At 39.7% G+C, this 19,930-nt stretch overlaps 1 protein-coding gene across 1 annotated transcript in view; it reads left to right on the top strand.

The window, feature by feature from the left end:
* Positions 1-9,158: 9,158 nt before the first annotated feature.
* The window catches only part of CPEB4 (cytoplasmic polyadenylation element binding protein 4), a 64,333-nt gene continuing 53,561 nt past the window's right edge, over positions 9,159-19,930 (top strand). The window contains exon 1 of the mRNA XM_060094930.1: positions 9,159-11,673. Within this exon, the coding sequence (XP_059950913.1) occupies positions 10,549-11,673 (1,125 nt within the window). The 5' untranslated portion in view covers positions 9,159-10,548. The remainder of the gene's footprint in view (positions 11,674-19,930) is intronic.

Genomic DNA, 19,930 nt, shown 5'->3' with positions numbered 1-19,930 from the left:
TCATAGGTGACATTTCTTGGACACTTGCTATAGGTAGGCACCATCCTAAGAGCTTTACATGTATTACCTATATAATCCTCTCAACTAACTGCTCAACAATTTTTTTTTTTTTTGCTGTACGCGGGCCTCTCACTGTTGTGGCCTCTCCCGTTGCGGAGCACAGGCCCTGGACACGCAGGCTCAGTGACCATGGCTCACGGGCCCAGCCGCCCCGCGGCATGTGGGATCTTCCTGGACCGGGGCATGAACCCATGTCCCCTGCATTGGCAGGCGGACTCTCAACCACTGCGCCACCAGAGAGGCCCCTGCTCAACAATTTTTTATCCCCGTTTTCCAGATGCAGAAACTGTGGCTCAGAGAGACAAAAATACTTGCTCATGAGTCATTCAGCTGGCAAATGTCAGAGGTGGGACTTGAACCAATCTTGCCTGATTCGAAAGGTACGTATTACTCAACCAGTAAGCCAGGCTTCCCTAAAAGTGCCACCGATGGTTTTTGAGATGTCTTCAGATGGCACAGAAGAACTCTTATTTCTATTACTAGGCATTTGCTTGACTCATTTATTTTAGTGTGGGTTAGGAAAAAATAAATGACAGCATCCATTTATGGCATGGTGTATTGATTTTTCTATTTACATGAGTGATAACAGAATTTTTCTTTCCAACTTATTTAGTTAAGTTCTAAAAAATGAGTCCATTTACACATAATGTTGGGTGAATAAGAAAATAGGTCATACAACAATGAAGCAAAAATTATGTGTCTGAGATAACAAAAAGAACTAGAATTTGAAGAACACTGCCTCATCAATTGCCATATATGGATTAAAAAGACATACACACACACACAATGAAACTAATTTTTAAACTCACTTGCTTAAAAAAACACATCCCAGAGCCTGCCTAAGAGGACTCCAACTAGCCTCTAAACTTCTAAATTTGAAGTGTGTTTCTTCTTCCTCTTTCTATTTTTGGAATTTAAATAGCCAAATGGATTAAAAGAAAAAAACAAACAAAAAAACCTGCCTCTAAATTAGAAATGAGCTAGGGCCCTGGTGCTCTCTGCCTCATTTCAACTCCAAGCAAATAGTGTATTACAACACCCCTGGACATAGTCGTTTCTAACTACCAAGCTGCCAGGCTTTTAAATAAGAGCAGCACAGAAGTGCGGCCATAATGCTACCTATTTCCCTTGCTAAATTATTTATGCATTTATTATATTTTACATGGGCTGTAGAACCTGAAGGTACTTCTGTGGGGGCCAGGTCATTTCAAGAAACCCATTACTGAGAATCAACTCAGCTATGTTAGAAACTGGCACATCCAATTGTATGTGATATTGCTCGTTAATATTATATAATTACTGCCTCTGCCATTGCTTTCAGGTGGTGATAAATTTGTGTGTGTGTGTATGTGTGTGTATGTGCACTATTCAATGGCTTCAAGGCAATCCACTTCATTAACAGGCTGTTTAACATTGAGGGTATATCAATAAAGACTAGCTTTATGCAATCGTGGAACTGCATCTAAGATGACTTGGCCAAATGAAGCTATTACCCTGTACAGTGTGTTTTACACAAGACTGAAATGGTTTACTAAGTTTATAAAGCCATTTGCCAGGATTTACAGTGACTGATTTGCCAAAAGATCAGCAGTGTGGTAGAATTTTTATGCTATGTCAATAGAAATTTGATGTACACTACTAGGAGATTCCCCAAATTTTCCAAGGCTTGTTGTTAAAGTCAACCTAACATTTATTACTTCAGACTTCCTTATGACTTGTATATCAAGAGGAAAGAAAACTGATTAATTCAACCTCAATTCAGCAAACACTCATTAAAGGCCTACTGTGTGCTGGGCATAATGCCGGGCTTAGGGGTTACACAACAGAAAAGTGCCTGACCTGGAGGAGCAACTCCAGTGGGTGGATCTAAATAGCCAATTACATAAATAGTCAGTTATGTGGCCAAGTGTCTGTGCCAACCTGGGAGAAGATGCCCACCTCTGCTGGGGGGTCAGAGAAGGCAGTGAAGGTGCTTGAGTCTGAGCTCCCCTGGCAAACGAGATAGCTGTTCTTGGCAGACAGACATACACTGAAAGGCCTAAGAAAGTTGTGTGGTGAGCATAGGACACACTTGTTGATTCCTCCAAAGACTTTCCTGCTCCTTCGCTAGCAGAATTCTGATCCTGTTTGTTTCACATTGGGGTCCTTTGGTCTCAGGGAAGGTGGGCCCAGGTCTCGTCGAGATCAAGGCATGTGACCCCATCCTGAGCAAAAACATGTAACAGGAAGTGTGCTTGGAGGGTGTTTGAGGTAGACCTTTCCTCCCTGATCAGAGGAAAGCTCGTGACCAGAAACTCTCAGCTCTTTGAAGCCCTCTGTGTCTTGCTTCTGAATGTCATGGTGTGATGACTGGGGCTGTGGCAGACATCTTAAGACCCTGAAGGTGAGGCCAAGAACATCCAGAGATTCCAATCCACAGCACTGTCATACTTGACCAGCCAGCATCAGCAACTGCTCGCCTCTAGACTTCTTGATGTGTGAGAAAAATCACCACTTACTGTTTGTCACTCTTACTCATGCATTCCGTTACTTCCAGCAAATAGTATTCATGACATTGCAAGTACTTGGAACCTCAAGTTTTTCAGAATGGTTGGAACAGTGCTCTCAGAGAGCGGCAGGAGATGATGCTAAAATGTTAGGCAGGTGCCAGTTCATCAGGTGCGTGGGGTGCCACATTCAGGAGTCCAGCAGTGCCTTCCAGAGAATGGGTCCCTTCCCAGTGGGGTATATGAGATAGTTGTAGGTGGTACACAGACAAGACAGTATATAATCTTGAATCACACAATGAGAAATTTCGCTCCTTTTCCATTCTTTTTCAGCCCTTCTCATTAGGTAAAGACGACGTTTCCAGGTTGGGCTAGTAAGTCTTTAACATCTCTCTCTAACCTTTTAATCTTCCTTTTTAACAAAGAGAAAGAAAGCCTCAGACTTAGGGCCTGTGATATACTCACAGGATCTAGGAGCAATTCAATACCATTATTTTGTTTTCATTATTTTAAATGTGATAATTACCTTTTGGTTCTAGCATTTCGGGTGGCTAATCAAGTTGTCTTGACTGCATATTTATTTGTTTGTTTTTTAAAGATAAACCAATTTATAAAAAATGTTAAAAGAAGGACAATGCAGGAACCACATCCATATGGCAAAAACTGGGATGGTGGAATGAAAATCACTCAAGTTTGAAAAATAGAGTTGAATACATAAGGAAGCCACTTGAAAGTATTTAAGCCATGGAGTAAGGTTATTAGATTCTCTATTTAGAAAAATTCAGTGAGCAAGTCCAGGAAGGAAATCCAAAAAAGAGGGATATGTATACGTATAGCTGATTCACTTTGCTGTACAGTAGAAACTAACACAATATGATAAAGCAACTCTACCCCAATAAAAAAAAAAAAAAGTAATAGGGCAATAACAAAAAAAATAAAAAAGAAAGAAAGGAAAATTCTTGGCGCTACCCCATACTTATTCAATCAGAAATTCTGGTTTAACTAGTCTTCCAGGTTATTCTGATGCTTGCTAAAATTTGAGGACCACCTAGTAGAGGGAAGAGTTTTGAGTCAAGATACCTGGGCAAAATAACTGAGTTTTTTTAGACAAGGCCCTTCCCTGGGCCTCAGTTTCCTCAACTGCAAAATGAGGGCATTGACTTGGTTATAAGACCTCAGGTAGTCATGAAACCTCTCTGGTCTACATGTCCCACCCCCAATATCCACCTCCCTTTGCTTCTTTGATAATAGAATATACATTTTTAGCTTAATACATAAAGCATGAAATAAAGACTATACTTCCCAACTTCTTTTGCCATTAGGTGTGCCCATATGGCCAAATTCTGGCCAATGAGAAGAGAACGAAAGTGACGTGTATGTCTTCTGAAGTTCCCTCAAAGAACGGTTGTGTCATTCTTCATCTTCTTCTATGTCCTTTGGTCTGGAATACAGACGTGATAGCTGGAGCTAGATCAACTATCTTAGATCTTAGGTAGAAGTTGAATTCTGAGGAGGGAAAAGCAATGAAATAAAAGGAACCCTGGTTTCTGATGACTTCTTGCAACTACCCCACCAGCGCTATATGGACTCTTGCAAACTTCTTTCATGTGAGAAAGGCACTTTTTTAAGGCATCCTTCATTTGGATTTTCTGTGCTTTTGCATTATTATGAGAAAATCTTTAGTACCTTATAACTTTATGAGAAAATACTATAAGAAAACAATCAGAATATCGTGGGGGCAGGGCCTGGGAATTTGCATTTGATGGGCTCCCGTGGGGACTGCATGCTAAAGTTTGAGGTTGGATGCTTACAAATCAACTCTTATAATTGTTCTTTAGTTTTATATATATATATATATATATATATATATATATATATATATATATATATATATATATACTCCAAGAATAGGGGAGCAAGAAATATGGATATAAAAGGAAAGGACCATCTTTAGTGTTTTTTTATATAGATGACTTTCTTTGAAACTTTATTGCTTACGGGTTCCAAAGTGCAACTCCTTTGGCAGTAAAAATTCTGGCTTAAAGGAAATCATTGGACAAACTGGACCAGTGCCTGTGAGCTCAAGGCTATGTTGGGGCTAAAATTTTGGTCTCTGACTCCCAGATCTCAGATCCCTGGACTCTGCAGCTTCCCTGCAAGCTCCAAAAAGCTCTTCTTTTTCCAGCATCGCAGGTGAAGATCCTCTAGTCTAGCCACAGAGTGGGAGATGGCGGCTGTTTGGCAGCCTGGCCATGGTTTTGATACAGGGAAGTGAAGTGTGTCCAATCGAAATAGCCAGGGGTAATCTAGGTCAACAGCCCATCCACATATGTGGCTGGAACCACAAAAGAATCCAAGTCATCCCATGTGATACATGTCACAGTTTGGAAGGTCAACCCTCCATTCCAGCTCACCTAAAGCTTTGCCGGGATACGGCGAAATCAAGTGAAGCACGTCTCTGTCCTGGACCTTTCCAAACCTTTTGTTCAGTGACATTGCGTTGGAAGAACTGACATCACCGCTCCCCACCAAAATGGATTGTTAACTATGGACTCCATGTTCATGACAACACCTTAAGTGGGAAAGCAGGAAGAAAATAGTATTTAAAATGCAGAGGGCTTTTGCAGGTTATAAAACAACAAACAAAAGGAGAAAATGTAACCCAGCAATTAACTGTAAAAAAAACCAATGGTGCTTTCTAAGTAAATGTGCCTGCTTTCCAACACTGAAACAGGGTGAAGATCAGAGGTGGGTTTAATAAAACCTGCCTTCAGGACGTGGTTCTCTTTCTGTCTGGCTTGCCTTCTGGTAGTGAGCTTTCGGGCAGTTTTGGAAAAGACGTTATTGCAAAAGTAATTCCATCCTTCTCTCTTCCCCTACCTTCACAAGAACTGCTTTTGAATATTAATATCATATGTTTTTCGTTTCAGTAACATATATATTCCTCTACTACGTTAAAATCCTTATGAACGCTGCTAAGCAAAATAACTGCTGGGTATTAATCTCTTAGGGGACTGGACCATGTACTTGCCCGGACTTGTCTTCTCACTATAGCTCCCCACCCAAAACAACACTAAGGACACGGTGTCCTTCAGTTCCATTACAGAAAGCTCCTGGGCCACCAAATCTAAAAAGATCAACTGCTTTATATATTTCTCCATGTGATGAGCATGTGTTCATGTAATTTGTGGTAGTATCTGGTGGCTTTGTGTATGAGTGTCATATTTCCATATTGTGCCTCGGTGTCTCATGGAAATGAACCAAAGCAGGGCCACTGCATTGTGCAACAGGGGGATGGGCATTCACATCATAGTCTGTGGTGCCTTATGGAGTTGCACAGTGCACAACCTGGGCAACGTTGGGTGGTGGCCCTGATTGCTAAAGTCATTAGACAGGCCCCTGGGGAGCTTGGGTGTGTGCTGTTGGGAGAAGACAGTGTGTGCTTCAAGGGCAGTGGTGGAGGACATTAGCTAGCGTGGGGAAGAGTTCACTCTGTGTGATTATGAGGTGAGATTTATATCGCCTGTCAAGCTTTAAGAGAGGCTGATGAAGGAAATATTAGGGCCCTGCTTCCTGGGAGGCTCCGACTTTGGGGTGTGGTTGACCTCAAACCCCAGAGGGGGCTGGGCTGTAGCCAGCAGGGTCCATTCACTAGCCTACAACTTTTCTGAAGGTGTGTCAGCCCTTAATGGACAGGGAGGGAGGGTTTTTAAAAAAATCTTTTTAATTAAAAAAAAAAATCTGGTAGCACCTTAACGTCCAGGGAGAGCTTGCTTTCTCTGCAACCTGGAGGCTTCCCAGTGAGCATGTTTCATGGGAGGCTCTCTCTTCTGCCAGCAAAGTGTTCAAGCCAGCACTCATCTGCAACTGTTGATCTCTTTGGAAATCCTAAATAGAGCTGCTGAATTGTTGTCATGGTTACCTGGGACAGTTTCTGAGGCCAGAATGTTTTCAAGGAGGGCAGCCCTGAGCTGGGTATCCTGGGTCTCTGTAGGCAACTGACTCAAGAGAATTGCTTCCCGCTTCCTTCTCCCATGCTCCTAATCCCTAGCCAGGAACCTGATGTCTGCAGGGATCATTTTAGCTTCAGCCCAGCCCAAACCTACTGCCCATGCTTGATTTAGCCTTAAAAGATCAGGCTGACCTAGCAGCACCCTGACTATGGCTCTGGTGTGTCTCCTCCCTCTACAAACCAACATAGGTTCCTGGATTCACTCATGCATGCAGCTTCTAGGCAAAAGGCACTTGAGAAGTGGTTCTCTGCGCTTCATATGTTAATAAGGAACTGACATTTTTGAAACCCTCTTATGAACCCAGCACTTCACTTGTATCTCATGTAATTTACCACCTCCTAGCCAGGGAGGAATATCATTCACATTTTATCTATGAGGAACCAGGGGCTTGTAGAGGTGATGCCCAGAGCTCTACAACTAGGAAGTAGCAGACCTGGAATTCAAATTACCTGTTTGGTTTTAAAGATAGCCCTCTTTCCTTCAAATATGGCAGCCATTTTAGTCACTAAGAATTGGCAGCCCCAAAAGACTCTCAACCATCTACTGGGCATTGAAGATTCATTCATTCATTCATTCAATAAACATGTCCTGAGTCTGATCTGTGACAGACCCTCTCATGGCCACTGGGGACACACAGATAAATCAGACACAAGCTTTGCTCGTGAAAAAACTAACTCACTGACAACCAGCAGTGAGTAAATGAGAGGAATCTGTAAGATGCTACAAAAAGGAGTAGTCAGGGAAATCATTTTGGAGGAAGTGACACCTAACTGAACCAGCTAAGTCTCAAGGTATGTCCAGTTGTGGGGAATAAACAGCAGAATCAGACCCAATCCCTAACACTTAAGGAACTCAAAGTAGAGTTACAGAGACAAGACTCATGTTCATGACACAACGAAAGACAAAAAAATCACTGATTAAGGTCCCGAACAGGTGTTCTACATGGAAGTATGGGAGGATTGATAAACTCAGGCAGCAGAAGTTGGGGCCATTGAGGAAAGGCTAGGGAAATAAAATGGAAGCCACCTTTTTTCATGAGATTCTTCTTAAAAGTCTTTGACCTCTCCCTTTTTTATTCCCTACTCTTGCCATAGTCACTTGTGGCTCTCCTCTGATTTCGTTTCATTTCTCATTTTCTACTAAAGGAAAACACTCACTTATTCAACATCTTTAGAGTGAGTGCTGAGAGCAAGGCATTAATCTAGGTCCTGATGGTGGTCATAGTGGTGAGAACGTACAAATATGAACAAGACATGGAGCCCTTGAGCAGCAAATGAACAACCTAAATGATTAAAGTTTGATAGATGTGAGTCCCAAACCAAATGGCATAAGGAATGAAATTATGCAGATTTGGAAAAGGGACTGTCATTCAGGAAAGATTTCATTGTAGTTGGCTTGTTCACTCATTTCTTCAGCATGCATTCACTGATGACTCCTATCTACAAGGTTCCCTCCTCAAAGAGCCCACAGTTGACCACAGGTCCAGGAGACATAAGCAACCATTAAAATAGAGGGTGATAAAGAAGCATGAGATGTACACTGGGCCATGGATGTTCGTAAGAGGGAGCTCGGAAGACAGAGTTGGTAGCTTTTGAACCGATTCCTAAAACTAAATAGGAGTTTACCAGGTGGAGAAGAGAGGAAAGGGAAGGTAAAAAGGCGCTGAAATTATATTTGTAGCACCTTGGTGTGGGGCGGTTGGAGGGAGACGAGGTGTTAAGATATACTGCCCCCAGAGTGGAAAAGCCTTGAACGCCAGACTAAAAAGTTTGGTCTTTTTCAAGGAGGTAGTGGGCCGTCGCAGAGAGGTCTGAGCAGGTGAGTTCCCTAACAAGCTTTTCGTTTTGGAAATGTCCCTCTAGTAAGCGGGAAGGGTACACTAGAGCCGGATGGGAATGAGGGCTCAGCCACAGACGTTTACAGCAGCTGTATCTTTGTGCCTGAGACTGCACCAGACGGGAGCCTAAACCAAGAGGAGTAGTGGGGGTGGGGGAATGGAAGGTGAAGGGAGAGTCCCGCGTGAGGTCTACATTCACGACAAGGACATACGCAACTCCAGGCACCGCACAGCTGCCAGGAAAACCCGCCTCCTCTTCCAGATCCCTCTGGGGAGGAGCTCCGGTCAAAGCACGTGATGCCTGGGGAACCACGTTTACTATGGGCAGTCCTCCCGTTCATCCGCGGTTTCAGGGGTTGCCCCACAGATCTCCCACACCTGGACTCTTTACCGAAGTGCTAGAGGAATCCGTTCTCTTCCACGCATCCCGCTATACTCCTCCTGCAGAACGTGGTTAGGCGAGATAAACAGCGCAGGAGTCCTTTGCCCACACTAAAGATGGCGACCAGTTGCGCTCACTCTGGGTCGGGGGAGCGGGTTCCAGGCGCCGGGCCTCACTGGGCGAGGCGCAGACGGAAGGGGCGTCTCTCGAGATAACTTTTCGACCTTCCTGGGAGGGCGCCTGAGCCGAGGGGCGTGGCCTAATCTGAATTCTAGCAGCTGATTGGCTTTTCGGCAGGTGGGCGGGGTGTCTTCCCTAACCCACCCCTCCCTCTTCGAACCGGAAGTGTCTCTCGGTCTTTCCAGCTGGTTGTCATTTCACTCGGCTCGGTCCTGAGGAGAGGGACTCAGCCGCGGCTGCTGAACCCGGGCACCGGGAGGCGGTGGCAGCGGTGGCAGCGGCGGCGGCGGCGGCGGCAGCGGCGACAGCAGAGGAGGAAGGAGGAGAGAAGAAGAGCCAGGCGGAGTCCCCAACTACGACAGCGGGGACTGCGGGACCGGGGTAAAGCGACGGCGGCGGCGACGACGGCCCAGCAACCGTGAGGAGAAACAAAAGCCTTCTAAATTACAGTTTTTAAAAAAATCTGGGGGAAAAAAGAGAGCGAGCGAGCAAAGGGGGGAAGGCCCTTCTCTTTTAGAGTAACTACGCTGGTGGGGTTTTCCTATTTTTCCTCTTCTTTCCCCCCTGCGGAGAATCGAACTGAGAGAACTGAACAAACCGCCCCTGGGTCCCATGAGGGAAAAAAACCCCGGAGCCGCAGAGAGGGGTAGAGGCCGAAACCGCAGGACCTTCCAGGTCGCCCCCTTGGTCCCCGCACCCCGGGGCCGCCAGCTTTTCCTCGTCGAGTCTCGCTAATCCGTCCTGATCGCGACATCCCCAAGAGGGAGAAACGGGTGTTTCCAACCCATTTCATGGGGGAGGGGAGGCCGGGGGGAGCCCCAGGAACAGCGACAGCAGCAAGATCTGCACCCAGAGCTTCAAGAACAGCCCCAGAGGCCAAAACTGCACCCCGTGAAAGATCAGAAACAGGACCAGGAACAGCAGAAACTTCCCTGCAATCATCTTTCCATTAGTCAATGCTGATTTCCTCTCCCGCAACCAGGAATTCGCCTCCCACCCCAAATAACCTAATATAATCTATATATATAAATATATAATATATAATGTTCTTAAATTATTCCTGATTTTTTTTAACCAAGCTGCCAAGAAAAGAACGTATTCTCCCCTTAGCCCTATTCTAATTTTTATGTGAGTGAATCTAAACTGCTGAAGAAGACCATATGTGATTGTTAAATTATATATATATATATATTTTTACTCCGCGCAATGCTTATTCTTCTACATCCATAGATGCTTGAGAAGCTGTGTTTTTGTCATTCATGTACGTTTTCCTTTGGAAAAAGAAAGCGCCTATTTTACTAACCAAAGACTTGATTTTTACCCTCTCCGTTTTTATTCCCTCCTAGAATAAGTTGGATTCATGTCAATGTTTTAAGACATTTTTTTTTTTTTTTTAGTTTTTTTCTTTTTTCTTTCAGAGACCAGAATTCCAAATCTGTACTATTTAGGGTGATAAGCTGCGATCTTTGAGCTAGCTAAAAATAAGACATTTCAAACAAGCAACTTAAATTTAGGGTAGAGGATACAAAGGCGTGAGACATCAGGTTGTTGTTTCTTTTTATCATAAGATTCTGAGCCTAAAAATAATAAATGGGGGATTACGGGTTTGGAGTGCTAGTGCAAAGCAATACTGGGAATAAATCTGCTTTTCCAGTCAGATTCCATCCACATCTGCAGCCTCCACACCATCACCAAAATGCCACCCCCAGCCCTGCTGCTTTTATAAATAATAACACAGCTGCCAATGGCAGCAGTGCCGGGTCAGCTTGGCTCTTTCCTGCTCCGGCTACCCATAACATTCAGGATGAGATCTTGGGATCAGAAAAGGCAAAAAGTCAGCAACAGGAACAGCAAGACCCTTTAGAAAAGCAGCAGCTCTCCCCCAGTCCAGGTCAGGAAGCTGGAATACTGCCTGAAACTGAGAAAGCAAAATCTGAAGAAAATCAAGGGGACAATTCTTCAGAAAATGGCAACGGGAAGGAGAAAATAAGAATCGAATCACCAGTGTTGACAGGGTTTGATTATCAAGAAGCCACGGGGCTAGGTACTTCAACCCAACCCTTGACGTCTAGCGCGTCGTCTCTTACTGGTTTCAGTAACTGGTCAGCAGCGATAGCACCTTCCTCCTCTACAATCATCAATGAAGATGCAAGTTTCTTTCACCAGGGAGGGGTCCCGGCTGCTTCGGCTAATAACGGTGCTCTGTTGTTTCAAAATTTTCCCCATCATGTCAGCCCTGGCTTTGGAGGCAGTTTCTCTCCTCAGATCGGGCCTCTCTCACAGCACCACCCCCATCACCCTCATTTCCAGCATCATCACAGCCAGCATCAGCAGCAAAGGAGGTCTCCTGCCAGTCCCCATCCCCCACCTTTCACACATAGAAATGCTGCTTTTAACCAGCTGCCTCATTTGGCGAATAATCTTAACAAGCCCCCCTCTCCATGGAGCAGCTACCAGAGTCCCTCTCCTACACCGTCTTCTTCCTGGAGCCCAGGAGGTGGTGGATATGGTGGCTGGGGAGGTTCCCAAGGCCGAGATCACCGCAGAGGGCTGAATGGAGGAATAACGCCCCTGAACTCCATCTCGCCTTTGAAGAAAAATTTTGCAAGCAATCATATTCAGCTCCAGAAGTATGCTCGCCCCAGCTCTGCCTTTGCTCCTAAATCCTGGATGGAAGATAGCTTGAACAGGGCTGACAACATTTTTCCTTTTCCGGTAAGATTATGTTCCATTAATAGATTAAGATGAAATAAGGAAACGGCAGGGTGTAATATCTATGTAACGAAGAGAGTTTGAATTGTCTGTATTCATATCTGAGCTCTTCTTAGAAAATTAGTTAATTACCAGATATTATTTTGGCAGGAGAGGAGTATAATTTGGAACAAAATATTCAGCTTTTTTTTTTTTTTGGTAAATTTCTAATTGTTATCTTCCCCTAGATAATCGTATAAATTAGCATAATTATGAATACCAGGTAGTTAGTGATGTCATGATTATTAACTATAATACCTTTCTAGCCTGACAAGAGAATCGTGGTTGGTTTTTCCCTACTTATTTAAGTGAGAATAAATAATGTAGATATAAATATATTTCATTGTGGAAACTGATGAGCATTTTCTACCCGTTTGCATAACTATATAACCTCGCAAATTAATTTTTGTCCACTGTAAGGTAGTGGTTCACTGAAAACCAGCTATTGAATTATAGTTTTCTCACTGGTTATATTTTAAACCTGAAACCTCTCTGAACCCTGCGGTCTGAACAGTTTGAATTCATCAATTTGGCAATTCCTGTTAAAGCTTTTTGCAAATTCTGGCCTGCCTTGTGTCAGTAAGGACTGCTAGAGAAATGATCTAAATATTTTCTTCATCCCCAATTATTTTTGCATACCATGAAACTGTTGATCTCAGAGTGACTCTTTTATGATGCCTTTCACCCATTTGTTTATTTTCCAGTGTTAACACTTGGGGGTGTAGATAATTAAACCATTCCTAAAAATAGGCCCAGGCAAAGATCACTTGTCTTTCTTGCCACCAATGTATCCTTATTCTGCAAGAGTCACATTGTTTCGTGTTTTTTAATTAATGAGCAGCCAGTCTAGTTGATAGACATAGGATAAAGGGAATTTCATAGTTAATTGAACATCAGATGCCCCACTAAATTTGTGTACTTTGGGGGTATGATCATTTATATGTGTTTAGGAAATTTATATGGGTTTTAAGCTAACATTGAATCAGTCCTCAGAACAAAACCCGCAAGTTAAGTTCTATTATTATCCCCATTTAGAGATGAGAAAATTGAGTATCAGCAAGATATAATAACTTGCCCAAGAGCACACAGCTGATAAGAGTACAAACTCTAGGTTAAAAAGCAAGGATTAAAAAATGCTACATACATGTGTACGCATACACATGTGCTATATCTAGAGGGTTGTTTTAGAGATCTTTCAGCAAAGGCTCAAACAGATTTCAAAATAATTGCAATGTCTCCATATATGATGTCAACACAAGTAGAATTATCTGTTTTAATTAATAATTTGCTCAGAGGGAGGGGAAGTTTGCTAAGAGAACCCTATGTCATTCCAAGGAATTAAATAACCCTTCTCTAAGGATTCAGGTATAATGATTAGGATGTATCTTAAAATATTTGGTGAAATCTAGTTAAAAAAATTTTTTTAAAATAATTTTTTTGCCCAGGTCTTAAAAAAAGCTGTTGGCTTTTGTTTTTAGAAAGGGTTTTTACTCAAACTGAAGAGAGCAATTATCATGCTTTAGTGGTCAGGTGAAAGGCTGTTGAAGACATTGGCAATCCCATGAAGTCTATCTTTAAAAAGTTGGTTTTGATATTCCTTTGAACATAAATTTAAGGGAAATTTAATGCAAAGGTAACTTTTATGAATTATTTATATATTCCTAATTTGAAAAAATCTAAGACGGCATTCTCAACATTTTTAACTGGGTTAAGATTGGCTCAGAATTAAAAATACTTTTCTATTTTGCTACTTATAAAGTGACAGAATGAATTTATGTGACCTCATAGTTTGTTTTCCATTCTCAGTTTACTGACTTTTGATAAAGGTTTGCTTTGGGAAAAATAAAAATTCCAGAAAATGAATAAACATATGTATATGCACATTATTAATATTTTTATGGAGCTAATGGGATGCGTTTAACATGTGAAATTTTTTTAATCAGATGTTTTCTTAGAAATTAAGCTGGTGTATGAAATAATAGTAGACTAGATTGATACTAAAAGGTACTGTTAGAAACTAACTCTTCCCTTAGAATTGTTGTCTGTTATGCTGAGGATGGAAGATGGATGAGTCAATATACCTGGCTCAAATTTGGTAGGATTAGAAACTAAGTTGCTTTCTGTTCACCATCCCCACCATTTTTAGGAGAGTGTATATATTTCTGTGTGTGAGAGAGTGAAGAGAGAGGTTGGGAGATGGGGAGCTGAGAGCAAGCATTGGGTTGAGTTGAAAGTCACAATAAAAATAAGTGATTTGAAAAGAATCTTTATGACAAGAAATTCCTAATAGGGTTTTGAAAATATAAGAAGTTAGTAAACTGAGTACCGTGGTGCTTACTTAAATGAATGTAGTTCTGTGTGTGTGTTTTAGAGAATTATTCTTTTGAATAATTTTTTGGCAAAAAATACTGTTTTGAGTTGATATGAATTACTTGGTTAAATCTGATATGAAAAGATTTGAAGAAACATTTATTTGACTGGGAGCCCAGACACCTAGGTTGTGGTCTTGGCCCTATCAGTGTCATAGCATTTGGGGACCTCAGTTTCTTCATAAAATTGGGGATGGTGGTGACCTAGGTGATTCCTAAGTTCCTTATTATTCTAAAGCAAGCTACTGTGAAATTTAAACTGCTGCAATCACAGTCCATACTTTCTTCTAAACACTGCTATCTTATTTAAATTTATTACCTTAAACACTATTAATTTTAGGAAAGACATTTTATAGATTAGTAATTCAATTTCTATTGCTTTTAGAAAGAATTCCTTAGGTGTTATAGAGAGATCTTAAAATTTACCACAGAAATTACAGGATAGAATTTACATGGCTATATTATAATATTGGTATTCAATCAAAGGCTAGCATGGAATTATTATATTAAAAGGAAATAATTTACCTGAAATGTAACTAATACTGGGCAAGGTTTATTTTAATTTGAAATGAATCAATGGTTTTTACATTTGTTTAATACAGGTTTGGGTACATACAGTGAATTAAAATTCATGATGACATTTTAAATTAATTTTTGGGGCCAATCTTAACCTTGTCTTTTATCCATGTTTATGGAGCAGGAGCAAAGATTCCAAATATGTGAATAATCCTTTAAATAACTGATATGACAGGCATTATATTTTGGGATTTTCTTTGTATTAAAATTTGTTTCTAAGTTATTTTTGCTTAGCTTAAAGTTTTCATTATGTGGATGCAGATAACATGCCTGAAATCCAGTTTTCAGATACAACTAAACTAATATGTATTTAATAATAGCTAACATGCCTATGATAGTCTAAGTGTTTTATATGTATTAACTCATTTAATTCATTCAACAATCCTATGAAGTAGAAATTATTATTATTATTGTTATTATTACTATTCACACATGAGATTTGGCTTTTAACCATTATACTACAGTGTCTTTTCACATAGACATTTTACAGATGGGAGGGGTAAATGCCTCCCGGAAGCTTGTAAGATGAGAGAAAAATTTTTACAGTGAATCATTGATACCTGATGATCAAAAGCTGATTATAAAGTTTTGAAAGTGGAAAATAATAGAATATATTTATTTATCAACTTTAAAATATTAAACAAATAATATTCAAATCAATATATTTTTGTTTGATTTTAGTACGTCCTATATACTAGGTACTGAGCTAGGTGCTTTCACGTATGTTATCTCACTTCGTGTATAGAATTTCTCAACCCTATGAGGCTTAGTTTTATTGTCTTAATTTCAAAATGAGGAAACAAGGGCCATGTTTATGTGACTAAAGGCATGATTTGACCCTTACATTAAGGGGAGAAAAATCCTACCCATCCTGCCAAACACATCCTGGAATCCTGATGTCCGAACCAAATAATATATTGGGGCACCTGCCAATAATGAATTTGAATATAGCAGTTCTTTGGAGGGGTGCCTAGATCTTCTGTCCTTACAGGAATGTAAAGGAGAATTGTATGCTATATATCCTAGTACTCTCTTATATTCAGCTCAGTTACGCCCCCATCTCTATTAGCTAAGAACCAAGAAGTAGACCAAAAAGAAAAAAAAAAAAAAAAGAAAAGAAAAAGGAAAGGGGGGACACAAAATCTGTTACAAAGATGGTCCTAAAACTTGATTGATAGGGAGACATTTTAGGATTTGGAGCGCATTTGCTCTTACTTGGTCACCATGGATTTGTTAAGTTGTCTTAACCAGGCAAATAATTTATGTTAACTTTAATAACTCTCCTTGTGTTTTCAGTTTATTGATCCTCAAAATTATATATGGCATCTTATATCTGAAAACAGAAAGTTACTGCATCGCTTCAGGTCTGAAAGTCATGGTGAATTATCAATATTAAAATTGTCTAAAGTGCAACGTTATTACGTTTTTTGTTTTCTCATATAGTCCCAAGAGGGATGTAGGAAACATTTTCTTTGACTTTGTATTTATCTATATTAGAAGACGGGAAAGTAATTTTTTTTAACTGTAAAGTATGGGTTGGATGGTTCTGGCTCCAGCAGAGTTGAAATATTGGAAAAGTTTGGGAAAAGGCTACCAGATACCATTTTACACCTTTTTGTAGAAAGCCTTTTAACTAGGTTTAATTGCTTTTCTGATGGAATTGAAACTTGGGCAGGGTAGTTTTTTGATTATTTTTTGATGTGTCTTCAGGGAAGCCATGGAATATGATCAACACACTGTTCCAACATCTTTCAGGAAAAACCTGGTTATTGCAAGCCTAGTGAATGTGCTTGTTGCTAGTTGCAACTAGAAAGATGTTATTTAGTTCATGAGTTTATGCTTTTGAGAATAATTTTTGTTGGTGTTCACGAGAAAGAAATGGAAAAGTAGTCTTAAAGTTAACATATGCCTATTTTGAATTTTACAGTCTAAATCTATGTTCCTTACGACTTTTTTGCTCTTTCTATAATGGAAAATAAGCTTGAGGTTCCATTATCACATTTTTTCAGCACTGTATTTTACCTCAGTTTTTGGTCCCGTCACAGATGAGATAATATATTTCTCTTTAAGGCAGGGAGCTTGTAACATGAGCATTCATTTTAATTTTTCCTGACAAAAGTCATTTTGTATTTAATTGTTCAAACAAAATTGTTCTTGCGGAAATTAAAGTATATTTTTACCATGATAAATTTATAGCAGTGTAGAATTTTTTTACTTCAACGTTAGCGTAGATTCTCATCATATTGTATAATATTGGAACAGAAGGAGTTACACTTTCAGGTTTTCCGAAAATTCTCAATAGAAAGATAAAGGATCTATAGATTCTATTTTTAATCAGTTTCTGAAGCTGACACTTGGATAATTACTGAGAAAGGCTATTGTGTGAGGCCAAAAATATAGTAGACTGAAGCACAGGCCCTGGATCCAAACAGACTTAAGTTTGATCTGAGCTCTAGTTAGCTGTGTGACCTTGAGCAAGTCACTTAAATTTGAGAACACAGACCTAGCAGTGAAGGGTTATTGTAGGCTACTTTAAATATGTGGCCCTATTAGGTAGCTTACATTTTTTTGTTTAAAATAAAATTAAAATCTCTAATATTGAGTAAAATCAGGAAATTAAAATAGCTACAAAAAGCTTGGGTATCTATGAAAGATTTTGAGCAGTCCTTAGTTTTGCTTATCCTATCATATATGCTCCACTTCTCAGAGTACTACTTTTAAATAAGCTAGATGCAACCCAGGACAGATAAAACATTTAGCAGAATTATCAGTTTTCTTGAAGAGAAGTTTTATAATTGTTTATATACCTAAACATTTATTAGCATTGGCAGCCTGCATCTTTCAGTAGTTTGAAAGATTTTGCCTATTTTTAAGAAATTTAGAACATTTGGTTGTTTTTGTATACATTAAAGGAGACTGTACTTTTTTTTTTAACATCTTTATTGGAGTATAATTGCTTTACGATGGTGTGTTAGTTTCTGCTTTATAACAAAGTGAATCAGCTATACATATACATATATCGCCATATCTCCTGTCTCTTGTGTCTCCCTCCCACCCTCCCTATCCCACCCCTCTAGGTGGTCACAGAGCACCAAGCTGATCTCTGTGCTATGCAGCTGCTTCCCTCTAGCTATCTGTTTTACATTTGGCGGTATATATAAGTCCATGCCCCTCTCTCACTTCGTCACAGCTTACCCTTCCCCCTCCCTGTGTCCTCAAGTCCATTCTCTACGTCTGCGTCTTTATTCCTGTCCTGCCCCTAGGTTCTTCAGAACCATGGTTTTTTTGTTTTTTTGTTTTAGATTCCATATATGTGTTAGCATACGGTATTTGTTTTTCTCTTTCTGACTTCACTCTGTATGACAGACTCTAGGTCCATCCACCTCACTACAAATAACGCAATTTCATTTCTTTTTATGGCTGAGTAATATTCCATTGTATATATGTGCCACATCTTCTTTATCCATTCATCTGTCGATGGACACTTAGAAGGAGACTGTACTTTAATGAAGAATTTATGATTTTGTTGGTTAAAAGACAGGAAAAGGTACCATAGATTTGAATTGAATATATTTTAGCTTTTATCCTGGAATTAAGTTCTGTTTTTTATATTTTAATTAATTTATTTAGCATATATTTATTGAGCACCTGCTATGTTATGGACTAGGCATAGGTAGATATCATAAAAATTGTTTTGATTTGATTCATAATGTATTTCTGACCTGTGCTAATCTTTGAATGATACTGAACATGCATTTTTTATCATTGTAAACAAATTAGCAACTAGCCCAATAGTTATATTTCATTTTAATCCATGAGCTGTTTAAACTTCAAGGCAAACTAACAGGTTCAACTTTAGGTATAACAGAAACAGTGTGTAAATGACAGTTCCAAATATTTTATTAATGGTCACATTTATAAATATACACCTGTACACAACATGTGCTTTTTAAAGTTCTGTGACAAAATGGTACTACAAAAGGCAAACTTTAGCCTGTGGGTTGCAGAATTTAGGTCTCATTACATGTCAAGGAAAAAAAACTTCATCAGTCACTTACAGGTCCTCCCTCATGTTTGCAAACTGAATTTTTAAAGTTTAAAGCCTTAAGCTAAAGAAGGATTTTTCATATTGTAGAGTATTTAGATTGGGCAATTTCTATTTGCTGCATATTTACCAGATATATCCCAGTCATTGCTTTCTTTTAGCTCTAAAATAAGTTATAGTTAATTCCTCAGTATTATACATTTTAAAGCCATATTTATATTTAAATGTTATGCAACATACTTTTAATAATAGTTTTCCCAGGTGTTTTTGAGGAATGCGTCTGGTGCTAGTCAGTAAAATAACTGCTGTAGCCTTACTGTCTGTAAGAACCTTAAAAAGAACCAAACAATGTAAGAACAGTTGCTACTCAGAAAAACCTCCTAATTATCATATGGAAGTCAGATCTGAGTTGATCTGAGTTTCAACGATGGCTCTGCCACTTACTAGCTGTGTGACCTAAGGCAAGCTCCTCAACTTTCCTGATCCTTCAGTTTCACATTTCTTTTGTCCAGTGTTTTTGAAGTAAAATGAAATGTGCCTAATATTTGGCTTCCAAAAGATTCTGTTGGTATAAGAAAGTCATCAAATAGAAATATTAATTCAAATTTTGCAAATAGCACAGATTCTTAAAAGGTGAAAACCATTGTGTAACTGGTGTATGGTAATTTGAGTTTAAAGAAGAATTTTATAATCTGAACTATAATTTTGTTTAATAAACTCAGTGTACTTAATAGTGGGAATCAGCCCAGATGATGCTCCCATTTTCTTGAACATTGCTGGAAAATTTAGTGACCAACTGTTTTTTTTGTTTGTTTGTTTGTTTCCTCTTTGGATAAAGTTTTTCCCCCCAAGTCTTTTTCATTTCTTATTATGGAAAAGTTTAAACATATTCAATAATAGAGTAGTGTATAGCAAATTCCCATGTACATACATGTCACCTGGCTTCCAACAATGATCAGCTCCTGGACAGTCCTGTTTCATCCATCTTCCTAACTGTCTCTTCCTGCTTTCATGTTATTTTGAAGCATTTCCCAGGAACTGAAGCATTTCCCAGGAACTGTATCATTTCATCTGTAAATGGTTTAGTATGTGTCTCTAAAAGATAGTCTTTTTTTCCCCCTTAAAAACATACAAAAATATCTTCTAGTTGTTTTTTAAAGAAAGATAGTGAGAAATTGAAGCAAGGCCCACATTTCTGTTGTACCTGCTCAGCCTGTTTCACCACTCAACC

The sequence above is a fragment of the Mesoplodon densirostris genome, chromosome 3, assembly GCF_025265405.1.
Source record: "Mesoplodon densirostris isolate mMesDen1 chromosome 3, mMesDen1 primary haplotype, whole genome shotgun sequence".
Lineage (NCBI taxonomy): Eukaryota > Metazoa > Chordata > Mammalia > Artiodactyla > Ziphiidae > Mesoplodon > Mesoplodon densirostris.
This window is presented reverse-complemented; position numbering and strand designations above follow the sequence as displayed.